Genomic DNA, 19,942 nt, shown 5'->3' with positions numbered 1-19,942 from the left:
ACTTTGAACTTAAACTATTGTTAAAAACCTCCCAGTGAGATAAAGGGAAGGCTCTTCATGTAGGACTTCGTCTTCACACTGAGAGGCTTTAATGGGTGAGCTCACATTCACGGGATCCCTGCCAGACTGAGATTTAATTTTCAGTAAGTTTACTTTTCATTTTCATTATTATAGATTATGAATAATGAGAAAATTAGCCCTAAAATGACAGCCCATTTACACCTGGTATTAAAATGGGATGTGTATCCAGACACTTGATCCTGATAATAAGCAATACTGCTGTTAATAAGGCACATAATTTATCCTGTCACAGAGTAGCCACACAGACAAACTGACACAATACTTTTTATACTTAAAAGGGAATAATTTGATGTATTAAATTTGCTGAATTTACAAGAGGGGACGAATAATAAAGAGTTTGTCATAGACAGCATTTCAAAAAGTTTATGGAGTTTCCATTAAATCAGCAATTCACAAAACTGGTGGGGGTTTTTTAAGGGAGTCTGGGTTTTGCTCTGGAGGACAGAGATGCAATTAATGAGGACAAGCAGAAGGCGTTAAAAATACCAGGTGGAAAGATTGTATCGCTTATCATCTGGATAATGTGTCTGGAAACAGATCATTTAATATCAGGTGTAAATGGGGGTCTTAGTGTCAACAGTGTGTTTATTTTTGAAGCAAATAAAATGATAACGCATTATCAGACAGATACAAAGTTCATCCCGGCTCATCGCTGTGCAGGTGTGTTGCATTGTTTGGTTTGTCAGACATGCTTTGTTGTCACATTCATATTACATCAGAGAAGTGGCTGTAACACGCAGCCCCCCCAACACCGTGCTCACGTACATAAGGTGAAATACGACTGCAAAGCATGGGAGCAGCTGTGGTGGGATGTACTAATAACATGCTGTTATCTAGGTTCTCGCTGGAGGCCTCATGTAGCCAAAGGGATTTCAGATTGCAGCTACATTTCATAATGAACACAATCTCTCATGCAGGAAAACATTTGAGTGCCCACTTTGAATATTTACACTCACATATGTGTTACCTATCCCTACGAGGACAAACCCACTTTAAAATATATAACTTTAATAATGTGCACACCACATATCCTCAATGTTGGGGTGTATTTACTCAAAAAAAATACACATCACAGAGCAGTAAGAAACCATCCAAATGAAATAAAACGCCCAGGTTTTAGCTCATAAAGTCTTTGGTGCCATCAGTGGCTCGCTTGTTGGAGCTCGTACGAATCTACAAAGACAATGTTTGTTACTTACAGCCTCAGTCTGTCGTGATGCAAAGAATACCTCATGAGGAAAACTGTTCTCTGGCAGGCCCAGCACTGTCCTCTGCATAACGTGTGCTGGGCCAGTTTTCCTGCATGCAGCAAGCAGGAGCGATCCAGCTTCCACTCACAGAGGACGACACGTCTGCAAATGCCAAACTCAATACAACATACATTGAAACTAAGAAAACAACAGACATCACAGAACAGAAATCACAGACTCAGCTGCGAGTCAGACGGCACGAAAGCATTTCCTTTCGAGTGTCCATGGACTGAAGAACAGTAGCTAACGTTACAGTTTGCTGATATTAGCCAAGCTAGTTGTTGCTTCACTCCCTCAATATATGTCCAAACAATGTCCACGTCCTTTTCCCTGGATCCAGATAATATCTGCAACACTAACAAAGATCAAGCTTCATTTCTAATTTGTCAAAACATTTGATTTTTTTTTTCTTTTTCCTTTTTCTGAGCTTCTGCCTGTCTCGCTTGTTGAGCTCTCAACTCTCAGCCCCGCCCCTACACACATGGGATTAGCCCAAAATAATTGTACCAGCCTGGCAATAGGCCAAATCCTGAACATTTACTGCATGTGCACATCCTTCCTGGTGCGGTTTGGGAGCTTTATTTTTAACCAATTATACTGCTGCATTTAACTGACCAGTACATACAAGCAGTTTTTAAAACACAATAGGAACTACTACTTAGTTTCTCTCATTACATATAACTCAAGTTGAAAACACACCATATGTCTAAATGCCTTCTGCACACGAAATGATATTTTTAGGGCCAGTACACATGTTCAGCTCAACACTGCTTCCCATTTTCTCATGCTGTGTATGATGTTTGATGTGTATGATGCCATCCACTGACCAGAAGTGGAAAAGCATCCTCTGATTCCAGTTACACACCACACGGAACAAGGCTACTTAAAATGCCTTTATTTCCTATGATTACATTTTGACAAGAGATACACAGATATGTCCTCACCACATCCCATGTTTTGGTTCCCTTGAGTAATTCAGTTCTACATAGAGTGATATATGAGTACAAGTTTGTTGGTCTTTTTGTTCCATTTTTTTGCTGGAAAACATGGATTTTGTACGGAAATAAATCATGCACTTCACAAAAAGGCACAACTATTGACACACCTCTACAACGAGACAAAACGAGAAGAGTCAAGAAAGACGTTCAAGCATTTCCCTTGTCTGTGTTGCTCGGAAAGTGAATGCGTGATGGAGTACGATGAAGATCAAGTCTTTGGATGTTCTGTATCATGGCTATGTTCACATAAGAGGACTAAAGAGGAACCATTAATGAAGCAGCAGGTTGGCAGTATTGCATTGCAAATGTTGCTCTGCACTGTTTGGGTCTGCTCTGTGCTCAAGGTAGCTTGTGAGACCCAGGAAGACAGGGATTTTGTTGCCTGCATTGCAGAAAAGTGACAGACTCATTACAGTCCATTAACAGAACACCAATAAACAAATACAGGCTCTATTGGTCCTATTGCAAATACACAGAACAGCAGACAGAATCTGATGGCAGCTCATATACGTCGGTCTGACACACATTGTAGAAAAGGATGTAATGTGGTGCTCCTCAACAAGATCTGAACCTAAATTTGACACATCGTGGATTGAATCTTCAGAATGAACGTGATATCAATAATGGAAAATGTGTCTGGTATGCATTCCTCTCATCCCTTTGAACATAGAGATATAGCTACAATATAGCCTGAAAGATAGACTGACATGAAGATCAGGACTGTTCATCTTCATGCACTGCAAATAAAGGTTTATCTCACAGTAAATGACTCAAAAGAAAAAAAAGAAAGAAGAAGATGAAGCAGCCGGGCAAACAAATGCCCACATTAGAAATGCCATGTGAGACACAACATCAATATCTCAGAGCATGCACAAGTGACACAACACCAGCTCATCCCATTGCAATCCATTAGTTAAACTGTGTGTTCAATCATGAAGTGACATTTGCAACGAAAAGACTATTGATTTCTGCGTCGTATGTCTGGAACTACTGAAGAGGACTGCATCAATGATATGCAGTAATTATATTTCCAAGAACTAATCCAGTAAAGAAGTAATAATACAAAGAAAAAACACTGTGTAATGGTATTGATATAATTTTATATGCGAATTACTGACATTTATTTTTGTTAAAAAGTATAATCAGACGTATGAGAGCCCGTTTACTTGAATAGCAATAAGATGAAAGGGTACAATTTGATGAAGTACGGACAGAAAAAGGGCTACAAGTCATTTAAGTCGTCCACTGAATCTACATTTGATTAACTAAGACTTGACGCCCATCTGGCAGGAGTAAATGAAGGAAACACTTACGGTACACTGAGATAGAAAATCAAGGAGCCAGCAAATATTCTCCTTTTTTCAAATATATACAGTTAACTGGGCGACCAACGCAAGAGTGTGTTGCAAATGAGAAGTAATTACATGACTTGCAGCCCAAGATACTGTATCACTGGATTCAGCACAGAGGACGATGACAGAAAACCAGACAATCATGCAGTATTATGGCAAACGAAGTGGGATTTTTACAGACGACACACAAAGCAACCCTGCTTTAATTCCAGGCATTAAAGGAGCCCATGAACCCTAACGTGGATTATTCAGACATACATTCAGTCCCATTCAGCAAAAATACATACACTTTGCAGTCAGTGCATACTCTTTTTTCTTTTTTTTTTACTCCATTTTATTATCAAAAATGACACAGAACACAAACACACATACACAATATAATTATGGTTCCTCTTTAAAACATGCTACTATTTACATCGTCTTGTAAATACATGCTGTAGCTTTTTAACAAAGTTGCGCAATGCATAATGTTAACAATAGGAAGAAGTAGCATTGTGAATGGACCAATCAGTGTGCTGCTGTTCACCCTCCTGCAGATTCATTTCTACTTCTGGTGGCAACATGGCCTCCTTTTGAAGCAAAGAAAGTCTGTAATAATAAGAACTTTATTCACAACTGAACACCTAATTCTAAAATATAAATTTAACTGCGGCTGAATACTTAATGTGGAAATTTAACCACCGAAATTATCGAATGAAAATGTCTCACTTCAGTCTTCTAATCGAATCTTTCTGAATTCATATTGTTTGAATTCCCCTCTTTCACATTTCCAGGAGGTTATTTCAAATTGTGCAGTTTTTTTATCTGATGCATCCCCACAGCTCAAGTACCCCTTCACTGACACCTGCTATCATTTAAACTGGATGTTGACTCAGTGTATCCGTTACATGAATGTAGATCCTGTTACTATAATTGCTTTCATATAAGACATGCTGATTCTAGGCTCTTTTTTAGCAGGTCTGGTTAACTTTTCATCAGTAACATCATCACCTGGGGTGTTCGAAGCTGGACATTTCAGCCATCTTTTAATGCTAACTGGTTCTCTATTAGCCAGTGTAACAAAAATATTCTTAAGCTCTGCATCACAGCAATGTGTAATCCTATATGTGTGTTTATTTTATTTGTAGACACTAAATATGGGGATTTATTCATTTTTCTTTTATTTTTTTCATAGTTTCTCTAACATTTTTTCATAACAGCAGCACTACTCCACAGTCTGTCCACGTACATCATAGCAACAGAGGCACTCCCTCGAGTATAAGCGCCTGGTAGGGAATCACTGCTATAGGGCTGAGATCTGATCAGTCATTCCGGCTCGATTGATTATCCTGATCGAATGAACTTAAATTTTTAACCACCATATTAATCCAGATAAATGGCTCTCCAAATAAATGCTATAAATTCAGTGATATTAAAATTTCAACATTACGTATTCAGTAGTTATTAGACTTCATAATTCGGTGCTGAGCTGCTCATAAGATCCAAATCCTTATGGCATTCTTTTACCACCGTACCTCTGCACATCACAGTAAAGCAGGATGTCTGTGATGAAGTCTTAATATCACCATGTTGCAGCACTCCAGGTTTACAAAGCTTGTGGCTGATGAGTGAGCGATCCAAACAACATGAATGACACATGCTAGATTCTGCAGCTCTATTTTGGTTCAAGCAAATGGTCCAACGTTATTGCAGTATATGTCTGATGCAGCACTTGCCCTGTTGAGATTTTACAAACCTGCATGCTGTACTTGAATTCGCGTTCTCTTAAAAAGTGCAGCTGCAGCTTACATTTCAAATTCAGTTTTCTATAAAAACATCTTGTCCATGACAGAAATCCTCATGTCTTTTCACCAGAATCTATTAAAGTATGGAAGCGTACTACAGTATGTTTGGTACAACATTCAGAAAATAAAGACATATAATCTGTTCAGTGGATTTCAAAAGAAAAAAATCTGTTTGATGGCACTGTTTTCAGGAAGCAGTTTAAAAGAAGCATAGTTATAACTGGTTTGAACATCATTGGTTAGCCTTCTAGTAGCCTTACTTTGTCCACAGGTAAGTAAGGTTTTACATCCAAGCGGTCAACACAGCTCAAGACAGATTCCAGATGGCACATTCACAGTGTCCCTGACTGAATGGTTTTCACTCTGTAAAGGTTTCCCTTCTAGATAAAACAATGAAGCTTAACGTATTTTTCAAAGTGTCATATCAGGAAAGGCACCCTTGTATTCCTGTCCTACATTAGATCTGTCTGAAGACACAGAAATGTATGTTGAACCTAAATGCATAGATGTGCCTTCATGGCAACACAAAACAAGCAACTTAGATCAAACTGTGTCACCCCTGCAAAACTGGATAATACTGTACTGTCCGTCTCAAATGTTGGCTGATGAAATGAAGACAATCATTTATGCAGAATTCTCTTGAAAATATATGGCAACATGGCTGCATTCAGTGACCTGGGCCTCATTCATTCTCAATTAAATCTTTTTGCATTATTAGACTCAAACAGACTCTATGCAGGAAATAACCCAATACTACAGTACTTTCTATTGCAAGTTATAGCACACTTATTAGCAAGATACAATACTGGGCGTGGTGTATGCAGAGCAGTGGGGAGGTAAGTAAAGCATGCTCTATAAACTAAACTAAAGCTTTATTTCCAGCATTGTCTTCATCAAGACTTCCGTTCAGTGTCAGCACCCTAAGAATCAGTTTCTAAGTTTCTCCAAATGAAAGAAAGACCAAAAGTCGATCATTCATGAACCAGTCACCCGATAACTCAACGCCACTCTTCTCAGCATACACTAATGTGTGAAATGTGATGCTTAAAAAGAGTTTTTTCGACTTAACCATGAATGAGCAGATATTCTAAGATGTCTCTTTTTTGCTGAGCAGGTTTCATGACGAGTAGTCATGTGTTAAGTCATGGGTTTCATGCAAAGTAGGGGTGGGGGTTGGATTTCTGAGTTAGTGCATTAGCTGGTTGGTGGAGCATGTTACTTCTTTGCAGCCAGGGATGCCAGCTGACCATCGATATCCTCCTCTGGCTGCAATGGATGCCACTGGGCAATGGGACGGCGCGGATTAGCCAGCATGTCGGACCAGTGCTTCAGACCGAGGCCAGTCGCCTTGCTGCCCACAAAGATCTTTCCGATGGCGTCATTCTTACCGATCTTGTCATAATCAAACACTGTGACGGCCACCAAGATTTTCTAAGAAGGGAGAACGTTTCTGTTAATAAGTCGTCAAAATATGCGAGAAAATTACTTTTAAAGCCTTTTGTGATGTGGAGACAGAAAACTTTGCTCTACTCACAGCTGAATATTATTCACTGAATTGCTGATTTGTACAGTACCTGCATCTGTTCCAGAGGGATTTCAAAGCTGAAGGATTCATTATAATATGGGTTCAAGGTGTTCTTCTTCACTGTAGTCTTCTTTTTCTTCAGGCGCTTACCCCCCTGCAGCAGCTGGATCTTTACATAAGGATCTGCAAAGGGCATCGATATGATCAGCAATAGAGACCATCAGGGGAACTTATTGTAATGTCGTTGCTGGCTTTCCTCTTTTTTCTGCAATATTTAGTTCCCTTTCAACACTGCTGAGATATATTTCCGTCATTTTGATTTCCTGACTACTTTCTGTATTGATTTGCCCTCAGTTTTTGTATTAGATGTTGTATTTATGGAATTTGGTGCTGCTGAATGTGAACTACATTTCCCAAGTGTACTTGCATGACAAAGCAAAGTCTCTATGCTCTATATGTTCTATCTGAAATCATTAGAAGCCGTGGGATTGCCCAAACAATTGTCTTTATCGTTACATATTTGCATTGAAGCTCAATGTGCAGAGCTGTCTTTACTCGAATTTGATTTTCTAGGCTTTCTTGTACATTTGAGCTGTGTCCTACATGTAGTTGTATTATCTTATTGTGTTTTGAAACATCATTTCCTCACCTCAGTCATAGACAAACACAGATTGAAGCCTAAATTGTCCCAAACAGCTCCGATCTCAAAAGTAAGGTAATCTAGATTCTGTTTACAACGCTGTAACTTAAAGGTGGTTTTGGCATTTCTCTACCGGATAATCCACAGGCGTCCATCTTCTTCAGGTTCTTTGCCTCCAGGATGCAGACGGTGAGTTTCCCGGCGGTGGGAACGTAACGGAGGGAGATGCAGATGTCTCCGAGTTTCTCAGGCTGAGCGGTCAGCACAGAGAGAAGAGACAGGGATGACAAGCACATACGTTCATCAGCCAACAACGCAATGCTTTTTTATAAGAATATGATGATGGACTGAAGCAAAACGCTCTCAGCTATTATCCACTGCATGTCTTGTACTTCTACTTTGAGGCTGAAATTGAGGCCTTTTTCAAAATTCTTGCTTAGAATTGCACAGTTCTGTATGGATTGATATGATGGATTTTGAACCTTGAGGCTTTCAACATCCCCTGAGGTGAATGAGATGGGGATTTTGCTTCAAAGTATTAGAAATGTCAGATATCTCAGCATAAGATTTCCAAGGTCAGTGTTATCGAAATGATTTTACTACTGCAAGACTGTGATTTTGATGATTGAATGTTTGCACACTGCTAGAAAACATCTCTTCTAACACCTGCATATCATCGATCAGTAATCTCTCTTTAAAAGCCTGATTACTAATGTTTGATTGTTAACAGCACCTCCTCTTGATCTGCGCTTTCCAGATCCCGCCACTCCTCGATCGGACGTCCAAGGTCGATGGTGTTCATGGGAATCTTCACCTCACCAATGACGTCGTGTTTGGAAAATCGGTCGTAGTCATAAACAGACATGACCAGAGTCTTCCCACCGAGCTCCTCGTAGGGTACCTGATCGACAGACACAATGCCATGTTGTTTTACTCTGTGATACCTTGTGTTTTTTCCAGTAGTGATGATATGAATATGAAAACAAATTCTTTAACATGTTTCAAAAGAATTTCAAAAATTCACCACATGTTCACATGAACTTGATGTTGTTCATGTGATTTTCAGCTACTATGGAAAATCTGTGAATGAGCGAATAAGAGCTTTCAGCATGAAACAGAGCTGCTCGTAGAGACTCTGCAGGCTTTATTAGCCTGGGAAGGAGAGAGCAGGACGCCCTGCAGGCTGCATAGACAAGTGAGTGCACACATCCTGAGGAAGCTGACAATCCATCATCAGTCCTATTACACTGACACACTGTAAGGGACATGCTGGCAGCAAGTTAGCTCATTTTATATAAAAACAGCATCTCGCTCACCATCATCCAGACATGTCTGATCATTGTCTTCGTGTTTACAGCTGCAACAGTTCACATTAAAGCAGAGCAGACTGGACCAAAGTCTCCAATACTGGACGTACTTTGTCACTGCGCATCCTGACAAGACTGACCTTGAATACAAACGTCTCATTGAAGACAGGGTTCAGAGTTTTCTTGTGGACTTTGGTGTCAAACTTCTTCTTCTTCTCAGGGAGGAGCAGGACTTTAACGTAAGGATCGGAGGTACCGCCTGAGTCCATGGACATGAGGTCCGCAGCTTGAAGGATGCCGACTGTGAGCTGTATGCAGAGGAGGTGTGAGCAGGGTGTGAAGGATAACAGGAGTGAAGACACAGTTTTATGAGGCAAAAATCCAACGTCCATAAGATTGCTGATTTGTGTCAGGGTCACGGCTGCGGAGAGAGGTAACATCGTCTGACAACTTAAGCCCGGCAATCAATCACCACAAACTTCTTATCTCCCGCTAGAGAGGTATTGAAAATTAGAGGTTTTTTTTTTTCAATGTCACAGTGTGATAACTTCTGAAAACTGATTTTTTATGTGTTACAAGATGTGCATACACACACACACACACACACACACACACACACACACACATATAAAACATGTTTGAGCTAATTGTACATTAGGGACAGATAGAATACGCACATTTAAAGTACCATTTTTAAAGTACCTATTGCTCTCGTTGCTGCTCTGTTTTATTTTGACTTCGTTTAAGGCTTTTGATTCAGCACCTGAAGCCTCATTATTAGCCTTATAAATTGACAGAATCTTTGAAAAATGTGTTCCTCTTCCCCTCAACCAATTATTGCAAAATTATTCAGTCTGTTTTTCAGCCTTTCTACAAAATTATTCTGTTGTTCCGTTGGGATTTTACAAAGAAGCTGTCAATAAATTTGCAAGGATCAAACCTTAAAGGAGGAGATGAACTTTTTGGGAAATATGCATTTTCGCTTTCATGACTAAGGTTAGACAAGAGGGTCAATGTCACTCTCATATCTGCCCATTCAATGTGCAGCTACAGCTTAGTTAGCTTAGCTAAGCTTAGCATAAAGATGGGGGAAAACAGCTAGCCTGGCTCGAACTGTCTTTTCAAATACTGGAGAACTTAATGTGCAAAAATGTGCAAAAAAATGTGCAACAATTAAAATTCTGTATAAAAAATGGTTCTTACATATCTGAAACTGTTCTCTGTTCTTCAAAAATACTATTATTTCTTCTGAAGCTTGACAATGTATTTGTACAATGTATTTACAAGTAACAACCACAGACCTTTGTATTCTCAAAGTCATAATCTATAGAGTATTGCAGCTTCCCCAGTTTCTCTTGCTCTTTCTCCTCTTCCTCTTTCTCCTCCTCCGTCAGTCCGGTCTCTCCCTCATCATCATCGTCGTCCTGGTGTTTCTGTAGTGTGAACGTAAAAAGACAAAGTGCGGTGTTAAAGGTCGGAGCATCAGGGATCAGGACACAGGGCTCCCAACGACAGACAGCATGCCACAGACACTGGAGCTCCAGGAGTTTTTACGTGGGAGATACATGTTTTGGTTACTGCTTACCTGCACAGCACCTGATGATAATAACCAGGGATTTATCATTTACAGGGTGAGAATGCTCTATTGGTAACACATAAATACATATTTATATTGTACTTTCTGCACATCTGGTCCTCTCATTTTGGATCATTGGGCAATTCCTTCGACATGCTTGTGCAGTACAGTGACAGCCACAGTCAGTGGAGGCTTTGCATGCTAGTTCCACTAAGAGGGGTAACAAATGCATAAAGTTTTCCAATGAAATCAGATATGAGCATAATTTTCGCGTTTGTCAAACGGCTTGGATATCACCGCATGAACAGGGAGGTGAATGTTTATATAAAAACCCCTAAGGAACTAGCCCACAACAGCAAATGCCAGTGCATACTAAAATGATAAAAGGCAAATAAGACATAATATTCAGTGCAAGGAGATGGCTTTCAAATAAGCTACTGCTTTTGGCAGGATTTCAGTCTGTCTATATTCACAACCTTCATCTTTCAGGATTAATCCAAAACTTTAGTAACCTGCACGCCTTGTTTCACCGCTAAATTTATGTGGCACCAAAAAAAAAAAGCCTCTCTTTTCAGCTCACCGTTATTACAATAAATGGTTCAGGATTAAAGGGCACAGCCAGCTATTTGAACGATGTAGAGTCTTATTGCTGCAGTGTTATTATTGAAGTTAAATTAAAGCCTCATTGCCAAGGTGACCTTGACTTTGACATGTTTTTTCAGGCCATCCAGTGTCTCCACATCCTACCTCCTCTTTGAGTGTTACAATCAGAAGGACAGATCTGTGAGTTATTTGTCTCTTCATGCAGTTTTATCATCACCGGTTCCATGTCTCCCAAACAACCAACCATGCCCTTTATCACATGCATAGATTAATAGTGTTAAAAAGTGTCTTGCATATCATCTCTTAGTCCAATACTTTCCATATTGGTGTGAGTTACAGTTACATTGTCCCAGGAACAATGCGTTAGATGGTTAGACTCTCCTCTCTGGGGGTTTATGGAGCACATCATAGCTTTCCATTGTTACATTCTCAAGCTGTCATAACAAAAATAAAAAATAAAAAAGTTGGGGGGGCTAAAAAGAAAATAAAAAAGCAAAGGAAGCTACAACTTTCATTCCATGAAACCCCCCTCTGCCCCGGGGGCCAGAGAGCATCAACATGAGCTATCCACCTACCGTAGAGCGGGAGTCCACCACAGTCAAGAAACACGAGGCACACACAAGACAGACACAAAGCGGGAAAAAAAAGGAGGAGAGCAGAGAGAGGAAGAGATTCAACTCACAAGACACCAAACACACTACAAAAGAGAGGCAGTCAACACCACCACTACCACCACCACCACAATTATGATGAGAAATGACACGCTTGTTTTCAGCTGGGGACGATAAATTCACATTGTGGACACAAGTAATTGATTGCTTTAATTAACTGTCACTGGAGCTCAGGGTAATCTATGGTGATGCTAGTTGATTGGTCCTCAAATGAATCTCTGGCTTTTCTAACATGTATCCCCTGATTTACTGTGGCTTTGTTTCCAAAATCTCCCAATATTTCTGCAGGTCTCACACCTTCATCCATTTTCCTCAATTATAAGATGCGGCTTTTGGCACTTGTGGCTTTTGTCTTCATGGTGCTCATTATTCTTTGCCACTGTGAAACAAAGAGTGTCATTTTCCACCACGGGTCACAATGGAATACGTCACACGTTTAAACAACCACCACAACAACATCAAATAAACGGAGGGGAAGAGAGCTCTCCTTGTGTCCTCTACAGCCTGGGCTACAAGAGCTGCCGGTAAAAGCAAATTTGGTTAGCTAGAGACATCTTTGAATGAATAAAAACTCTGCAATAATTATTAATAACAATAACATTTGAATGATAAATTATTGTAGGAAAGAAGAGGCAAAACATCACCCGTTACTCTGACTTTTCAGCATGTTTGTCGCACACGGCATCATACCTCACCACCCTGCATGTTCTTCATGTTGAAGCCATCCTTGCCCTTCTTCCCTTTCTTGTTCTTCTTCTTCTTGCAGCAGCATTTTTTGATTATGCAGAAGCAGCAGGTGAGGATAAGCAACGCGGCCACCACAGCAATGGCAATCAGAGCCCATGGAGGCACTGTCAGGTTGAAAACAACAGAGGGACGATTGAGATTGACGTCGGTGTTTCTCACAAAATTAACTTTTTGTCAAGCAGAAAGTGGGGGTGCAGCGCTGCATTATTCCAGCCCAGTCACCAGAATGAAATGTTGGTATTGTACATTTTCGCAGACCAGGGATGCGTTAAATTTGTACATTTCATATCAGTGTTCCCACAGCTATCAAAGTGGCGTAGTTCAGATTACTGGTACATGCATACGAGCTGAGTTTCTCATGAGGAGGAGGAGGGGATGCTGGTGGTGTGGCAGCTAGACGAGATGACGGCCAAGCAGCAGACCGCTGTTTGAGCCGGGTTTCTTGCTGCAAAACAAGGTATTTTTAACATGACTTTGGGATATTTTCCAGTTGTGTTTGTGGCAAGAAAACTGTGTGTTTTAAGCCAAAATATGATATTTTCCTAACCCTTACCATTTTTTTGTGCCTGACTCGAGCCAGACCTTAACTACAGCATTGGTCAAACATAAAACTAAAAATGAAATATAAAGAAATATAAACATTCAACATGTCTGTGGTACAGAAATATAAAATTTCACCATATACGTGGTTTGCTGAAATGCATAATGCCAACATTTATTCTGCCGATTGGGCTGATTACTCACATGGGATTTTATCAATTTCGTTCAAAAATTTGCTCTTGATCTCCTCAAACATGTCATTCTTGTTGATCTCTGTGTTGTTGGAGCCAGAGGTTTCCGGCGCCGAGGTGGAGATGACAGCCGGGGTGGGAGCCATGGTCATGGTGGTGGCACCAGTGGGCTCAGCGGCTGCCATGGACTGTGGCCTTTTGAACAAGTTGAACTTCATTGTCAAAGACTAGGTGCAGCGTCCCTGAGACACACACAGATCAGACAGAAAGGGAGGATTAGATACGCCAAACAACTGCAGTGTGTGTAGCTGCCAAGAATATTTTATAAGAATTTGTATGAAAAGACTCTCAGAATGCAGTTTCTCCTGACGAGTATTGTTACAGAGAAGCACTGAGTTCAAATTAATTTCAAACATAATGATATACTCTGTTAGAATGATTGTATGGTATCTTTTGGCTGAGTGGTCTTCTGGGGAAAACAAAAACAAACAAATGTGTCATAATAAACAAGAAGTAAAAACTTAAATGTAGTGCAAAAAACTGACAACAATTCAAATAGCTGATTAATCTTTCAGTGCATTTTAATAAAGACCCAAGTTAACATTTTTTGGAAATATGCTTAATTCCTTTCTTTCCAAGAGTTAGATGCAAAACTGAAGCATGGAGCTGAGAACGGGGGTGATTAGCTTAGCTGAGCATAAAGACGGGAAAGAGGGGGAAAGAGCTAAAAAAAATAAATAAAATAAGTCCACCAGCATGTCTAAAAACACATATCTTGCTTGTTTCATCATTCCATTCACTGAAATGTGAAGAAGGCAATTAGTGGTTTTAGGGGGAGTTATGGGCTGTAACCATTCCTTGATCAGCAGCTGTTAATCCATCCGTGTAGCCTCTCCAGGCTATAGCACTGTTTGCCTGGCAGGAAGACGCTGTGTTCAGTCGTTAGTGAGCCTTCGGGTGTGTTCAGACAGAATGTGAGGCAATTTTAGAGGTGGGCACAATTGTAAAGTCAGTGGGAAGATGAGAGTGGGCACTATTTGCCAAGGGCGATGCAAACTGGGGCGAAGATGCTTCTGCCCGAGATGAAAATGTTTTAACTTGAGCACCAAATACAGGTAATCCCAGGGCTTTATGAATCTACTTCATACGCACTTGGAGATTAGGCAAAAGGAAAGTGACTTGAGGGAAAGGAATAGAGTTCTTGGAGTTCCTGGTGAGCTCTGAGATCAGTGTCTGAGCTGATCAAAATACTCAGGTACACCCCCACACACGGTTGTTGCTAGCTAGCTGACTGCTAATGTCTGGACTAACAGTCCAGTGGTCAAACTCGGACAAATGATGAAAGACAAAAATTCACTTTGCTTACAGTTTGACCACCTTTAAAGGTACTGGTGGTTGATATTTGAAAGTGTGGAGAGAGCCGGGTTAGCTGTTTCCCCCTGTTTATAATCTTCATGCTAAGGTAAGCTAATCATCTCCAGACTCCATTTCCACATTTAAAGACATGAGAGTGATGTTGAGTGTCTGATCCAACCTCTCGGAAAGAAAGTGAATATTTTCCCAAAAGGTCACTTAAACTCATTCCTCAAGCAAAAATGCCAAGTACAACAAAAAAGATGACTCAATCATGAAAAAAATAATTACAGTCCTACTGAGAAGTCTTTCATGTTCGTTCCGGATATATTGATGCTCTGCTAGTAAGTGACTAATTGATAAAGATGATCCAATTTGTTTGAGAGATGATGAACTCAAGAGCTGTAAAGAAGCTACTCAGCTCCATGAAAGATGGAGGGGTGTTGAAAAGAGACAGTCTGGGAGGCATCGCAATCAACAATGTTCATCGTTAGTGAAGAATTAAACAGAAATCAGTTACGCGAATGAGCACATCTTCTCAGCAGAGAAATCTCATAGGATATAAAAGCCATGAAAGTTGGGAATGAATGCATCGATTACGCTGACGATATGAGAATTCACTGTCTGAGGTGAGTACCCCGATCCTCCCTCTGAACACAGTGATCAGCCAGACCTGGAGACCCAGAGAGAGACCTGCATGTTAACACAGAATTAAAGGAGTTCTCCCTGAAACAGGTAAAACTCTAAAGGTAGATGGTAACTCAGTCACATACAGTATCATGTCTGTCTGTTAAGTATGAAGCTACAACCAGAAAAAGGGAAAGCAACTAGCGGGCGGTGTCCAAAGCTAACAAAATTCAGTTACTGGTGAAATCACACAACTTGTTTTTACACTTCTGTTTTTGTATGAATTACACAAATTAGATAAAATATGTTAATTTGTTAGCTGTAGAGGCTGTGGTAGACGGATATTATTACCTTTGGACAGAGCCAAGCTAGCTCTTTCCAGTCTTTGTGCCAAGCTAAGCTAACTAGCTGCTAGTGGTAGCTTCATATTCAGTGGAAAGACTTGAGAGCGAGCTATGAACTATTCCTTTAATTGTCTGACATCAAAGTATGAATGGCCTTTCTGTGTGGACTTAACATGTTCACCCTCTTTGGGGTCAAACAGTTTTATTTTTATAATCTGTTTTTGTTTGAGTTTTATTCCTTTTTCCTTCATTCAACAAAAGGCAGGAAAAACACAGACAGTGAGATCAACCGTCTTCTTGATCGTAGGTAAGACCAAGCTGGGATGGAGTCTGTGAATGAAATGTTGAGCGAACACATAAAAAAAAATAATTACTAATAAAAATTGAGTACTTAATATAACAGAAGAGAAACAGGGCTAAAAAAGTAGACCAAACTGTTGATCGTTTTGTCACAGAAAGAGGAATAAACTGTAATACTAAAAGAAATATGAGGCTGCCATTCAACTCAGTCTCACCACAATCAGAGAGCAATAAAACAAGCGTCCCTTCACAATGGTTCACCTTTTTTATCCTTTGGAAATTCAGTCCGCTGCGACCAGCTGAAAAGATTAATTTCCCTCCCAGCCTCAAGTGAGCATTATATCATTTACTCTCAGCTTTTTCTCCTCACATAACTATGAGTAGCACCAGCATGCTATTAACATTTACTGCTGAGCACAAAGGTGTTGGTGCTCTGGTCTAAATGAGCCTCGCTGTTTTTTGTTTTTTGGATGCATTTGACAACTGTAGCATCAGTTCACTTTGGATTAAATTAGAATTGGTCCATTATAATTTGATGCAGAGGAAAAAGAGAGTCTTCTTTTAGTGGTCATTTACAAGATTACTTAAAGCAGACAGTAACACTGCACTAATAAGACTATTGGGATCAAAGACAGTTTAGTGATTAAGATTTTGCCTTCAAGAATATTTTTACTGCAGTACACCACGTTTGGATAGGCTGGTGTTATTTTCAGGACTGAACACTGTGATTTGGATGCTGCCTTTATGCTTCCATGCTCCCCACCAGCTCAAACATCATGCTAAAGAATAATTGGCAACTTGACAACAGTTTAGTTGTTGTGCAGCTATGTGTTTGTTTTCGCTCCAGGGTGAAGAAATTGAAGGAGAAAAGTGTTTTTGACGGAAAAGGTCACCATTTTTTTTTTTCTTTTGTAGTTTAATATCACTGCTACAACTGTTAAGCAAGCACCGTGTGGAGGTAGACAGGCTTATGGCATGAAAAGAGAGAGTGAAACATAAAATAAAGATGAACAAAACATGCAGCATGAATAAAATATAAAACAAATTGTGCGCATGTGTCTCAGTATGTTTTTGTGTGTGTGTGTGTGTGTGTGTGTGTGTGTCATTACAGCTCTCAAATGTTCATAGCTATCCAGAGGATTTTTTGTTTTATCTTCCTCTGAAAGAAAATGATCTGTCCCGGCTTTAAAGACAATTTCTATTCACTGCTTAAATGAACAAGAACAACAGCTGAGTGTAGGGTTTAACACACGCACACACACACACACACACACACACACACACACACACGTATGTGTAAAATAAGGATGATGTACAGCGAGTCTTTTGCTGTACAGACAGTTTTATCTAATCAAGCTCACGGTTCATGTGAGGATGTCTATATGATAACATAAAAGTGAAAGCTCAGACTTCTCTGTCAGCATCTGGCAAACACAATTATGATGTAACCTCATCTCCATTGACTCCCAGGCCACAGATCAATAAGTGCTGCATTCCAACATGTGTATTTTCAGCGTGATCTTACGCCCCTTCTCTTGTCGTAGGGTAGGATTTGTGGTCAAATGCATGCCATTCACATACAGTAGAGGCCTGTGAGCTCTGGGCTGGCAGATTATTGTTGCTAAGCAATCCTGAGTGTGTCTATCAGCTATCCAGAATTGCTCACAACCTGCCTATAGCCGAGGTGACCAGCCAATCAAATAACCAATTGGCTCAAGGCCAGTGTCAAGTCACTGTGTGAGCGGTGAGCATGGGCATGATATGAATGCAGACAGCTCTGGTCTGTTATGATGTGTGCTGATAATGATGAAAGTTTTAGCTGCAGCAGGGGTCCCTCCCAAAAATATAACAGTCACTTTATGTCTGGAAAGAAAACCATCAATGAGAAATCATCACCTCGTACAAAACATGTCAGCAGCTGTAATAAATGCAAAATTTGGGAGAATTCCTGCCTTCCTGATCCAACTCAGGAATAACTCAACACTCTAACTTCCATAACTTAACATGTGCCTTCTGTTGGCATCCAAATGAGCAGGACAGAGGACAGCGGCTGAATATGAAAGACACCAAAACACGTCCATAGCCCCCCCCCCCCCCAGCTTGTTTTAGCTCAATGTTTACCTCTGTGCCATTAGCACTCAGTCCTTATCTGCCTTTGATTTCTGCAGCTCATCACTGGCCAGCATCACTCAGCCACACACGAAAAAAGACTCTGACACATCCTGACTCACAAGGATATTCAGGTACGCAGAATACAGTCACAGTGGAATAGTTTCTTATGACTTAGTTTTAAAAAATGAAGAGAAGATGCCCTAAGATAGCTGTCTTCTAGTTGTATGTTTGGATTGTATTCATGTCACATAACTGCGCCTTCATTTAATAAGATCTCCAAAAAACAAAACTCACCAGTCAGATGTGGTATTCCCCTTTGTGAGGTGGCCCATCCAATATCAATAACTGTATGGGCTACAGTGCCTCAGAGCTGTGGTAACATAGCCTGATCTCTCCCATAAGCAGAGACTGCAGTCTCCTCTCACTTCTCTCCACTGCAGCACTACACCCCCCCTCCTCCCCCTCCTCCTCCTCCTCCTCCTCCTCCTCCTCCTCTTCTTCCAATGCACACCATCTCCCCCATTTTCCACCCTCCCATCACACACCTCCCTACTCCCTTTCTGTCTCTCCCTCAATGTACTGATGCACGCAGCCTCTTTACCTCTTTCTCTCCATCTCTCTCTCTCTCTCCCCCCCAACCTCATTTGCGATGCTGCTCACACAGCTGATTGCAGCATGCCACTCTTTGGTCTAGCATTGGAGGGCAGTTGTAACAGATCAATATGCACAAGCTTTGGGGCTAGAGGAGGGGCGTTTGAATAAAGCCACAGTTTGCATAGATCAGAGACAGAGAACCAGCAAGGCAGGTAGAAGGAGGGCCAACGAACTCTTAAGGGTGTGCTTACTTTACCACATCAGCTCCAAATAGTATCACACTGAGCTCATACAATTAATTGGATCCCAGGAATTGATCTCAGAAGTGTGATATAACCCTCCGGAGAGATCCTTCCCTGTTAAACCCATTCAGAACGAACAACTGACACCAAGACTGATTAGGTCAACTTGTCTGCCTTTCACTGATCCCTCAGGAGACCTGTCAATGATAATTGGAAGTCAGCAGATGCAAAGCATCCTCTCCAGTGAACACAAACAAAAACGTAGCCCACGGTGGCACCATTACATCACGAAACATATGCTGCATGACCAAGAAATCTTTGCATACATAGAGATGAGAATACTGGGCTTGAACGTGAAAATCTGGGTAAAAATAGCCGGGATATATTCAGTCTGCATAAACTGGTTTCACATCATCAAATGAATAAAAATGTCCCACCTCTATGTACTTCTGTACACATTTAAGCCTGTTTTCATTCCAGCATTCAATCTTTTTCCCCGGTTTTCTCCTCTAACCCTCTTTCCCTCCTTGCTCTCCTTGGGGAAATACCTTTCTGTGTGCTCATGTTCAGCCAGCAGCTGTGAGGAGCCGGTGTAAGGTTGCAATGAGCTTCTTCTGCCACAGGGGGGCAGGGATCTCACAAAAACGTGCTGCATCACAGGGCATCTTTTTTTTTTTCTTTTTCCATACTGCAAAGTTATGCCCAGAGACACTTGTCTTTCATGCTTTCCCCAAATCACTTGTCATCTGCTACATGCATTCAGTAAAAGTGACTCAAACTGCTCCTTTTAAAAGCAAAATATTTAGCTGCAACTTTGTACAATACTGTTGAAAATCTGCACTTGTTTATTAAGACTGGCTATGCCACTTGCTTGGCAGTATACATTTTTGTATTTAATGGCTTTCTGTGTCATCAGATTGTCTGAGCATTTTCATCATAGTAGAGGGTTTGTGAGCCATACAATTTTGTAGTTTCAGGACTGACAAAGGTAAAGAGGCTTGAGAGGAATAGGTACTGTCACAGTCAAATCTGCAAAAGTAAACATAAACAGCATCTTAAACCTCAGGAGGCAGTCAGGACTGGCAACATTCTCTTGTGTGATGTA

The 19,942-nt window shown here is 40.6% G+C and overlaps 2 protein-coding genes across 6 annotated transcripts in view; one reads left to right on the top strand and one right to left on the bottom strand.

The window, feature by feature from the left end:
* The window catches only part of LOC143327616 (cysteine and glycine-rich protein 1-like), a 314,154-nt gene that overhangs the window by 191,686 nt on the left and 102,526 nt on the right, over positions 1-19,942 (top strand). The window lies entirely within an intron of this gene.
* Positions 3,991-19,942, bottom strand: part of syt2b (synaptotagmin IIb) — a 28,687-nt gene continuing 12,735 nt past the window's right edge. For 2 of the 5 annotated variants that reach the window (XM_076742020.1, XM_076742002.1), the window contains 8 exons: positions 13,279-13,507; positions 12,478-12,638; positions 10,239-10,361; positions 9,078-9,245; positions 8,364-8,531; positions 7,764-7,881; positions 7,040-7,173; positions 3,991-6,896 (listed from right to left, as the gene is read on the bottom strand). In XM_076742020.1, the coding sequence (XP_076598135.1) occupies positions 6,681-6,896; positions 7,040-7,173; positions 7,764-7,881; positions 8,364-8,531; positions 9,078-9,245; positions 10,239-10,361; positions 12,478-12,638; positions 13,279-13,483 (1,293 nt within the window). In that variant the 5' untranslated portion in view covers positions 13,484-13,507 and the 3' untranslated portion in view covers positions 3,991-6,680. Of the gene's footprint in view, positions 6,897-7,039; positions 7,174-7,763; positions 7,882-8,363; positions 8,532-9,077; positions 9,246-10,238; positions 10,371-12,477; positions 12,639-13,278; positions 13,508-18,295; positions 18,464-19,942 lie in introns of those variants that run through there. The other 3 variants (XM_076741994.1, XM_076742011.1, XM_076741986.1) reach the window with 3 other exon arrangements.

Source organism: Chaetodon auriga, chromosome 2 (genome assembly GCF_051107435.1).
Source record: "Chaetodon auriga isolate fChaAug3 chromosome 2, fChaAug3.hap1, whole genome shotgun sequence".
NCBI classification, from domain to species: domain Eukaryota; kingdom Metazoa; phylum Chordata; class Actinopteri; order Chaetodontiformes; family Chaetodontidae; genus Chaetodon; species Chaetodon auriga.
This window is presented reverse-complemented; position numbering and strand designations above follow the sequence as displayed.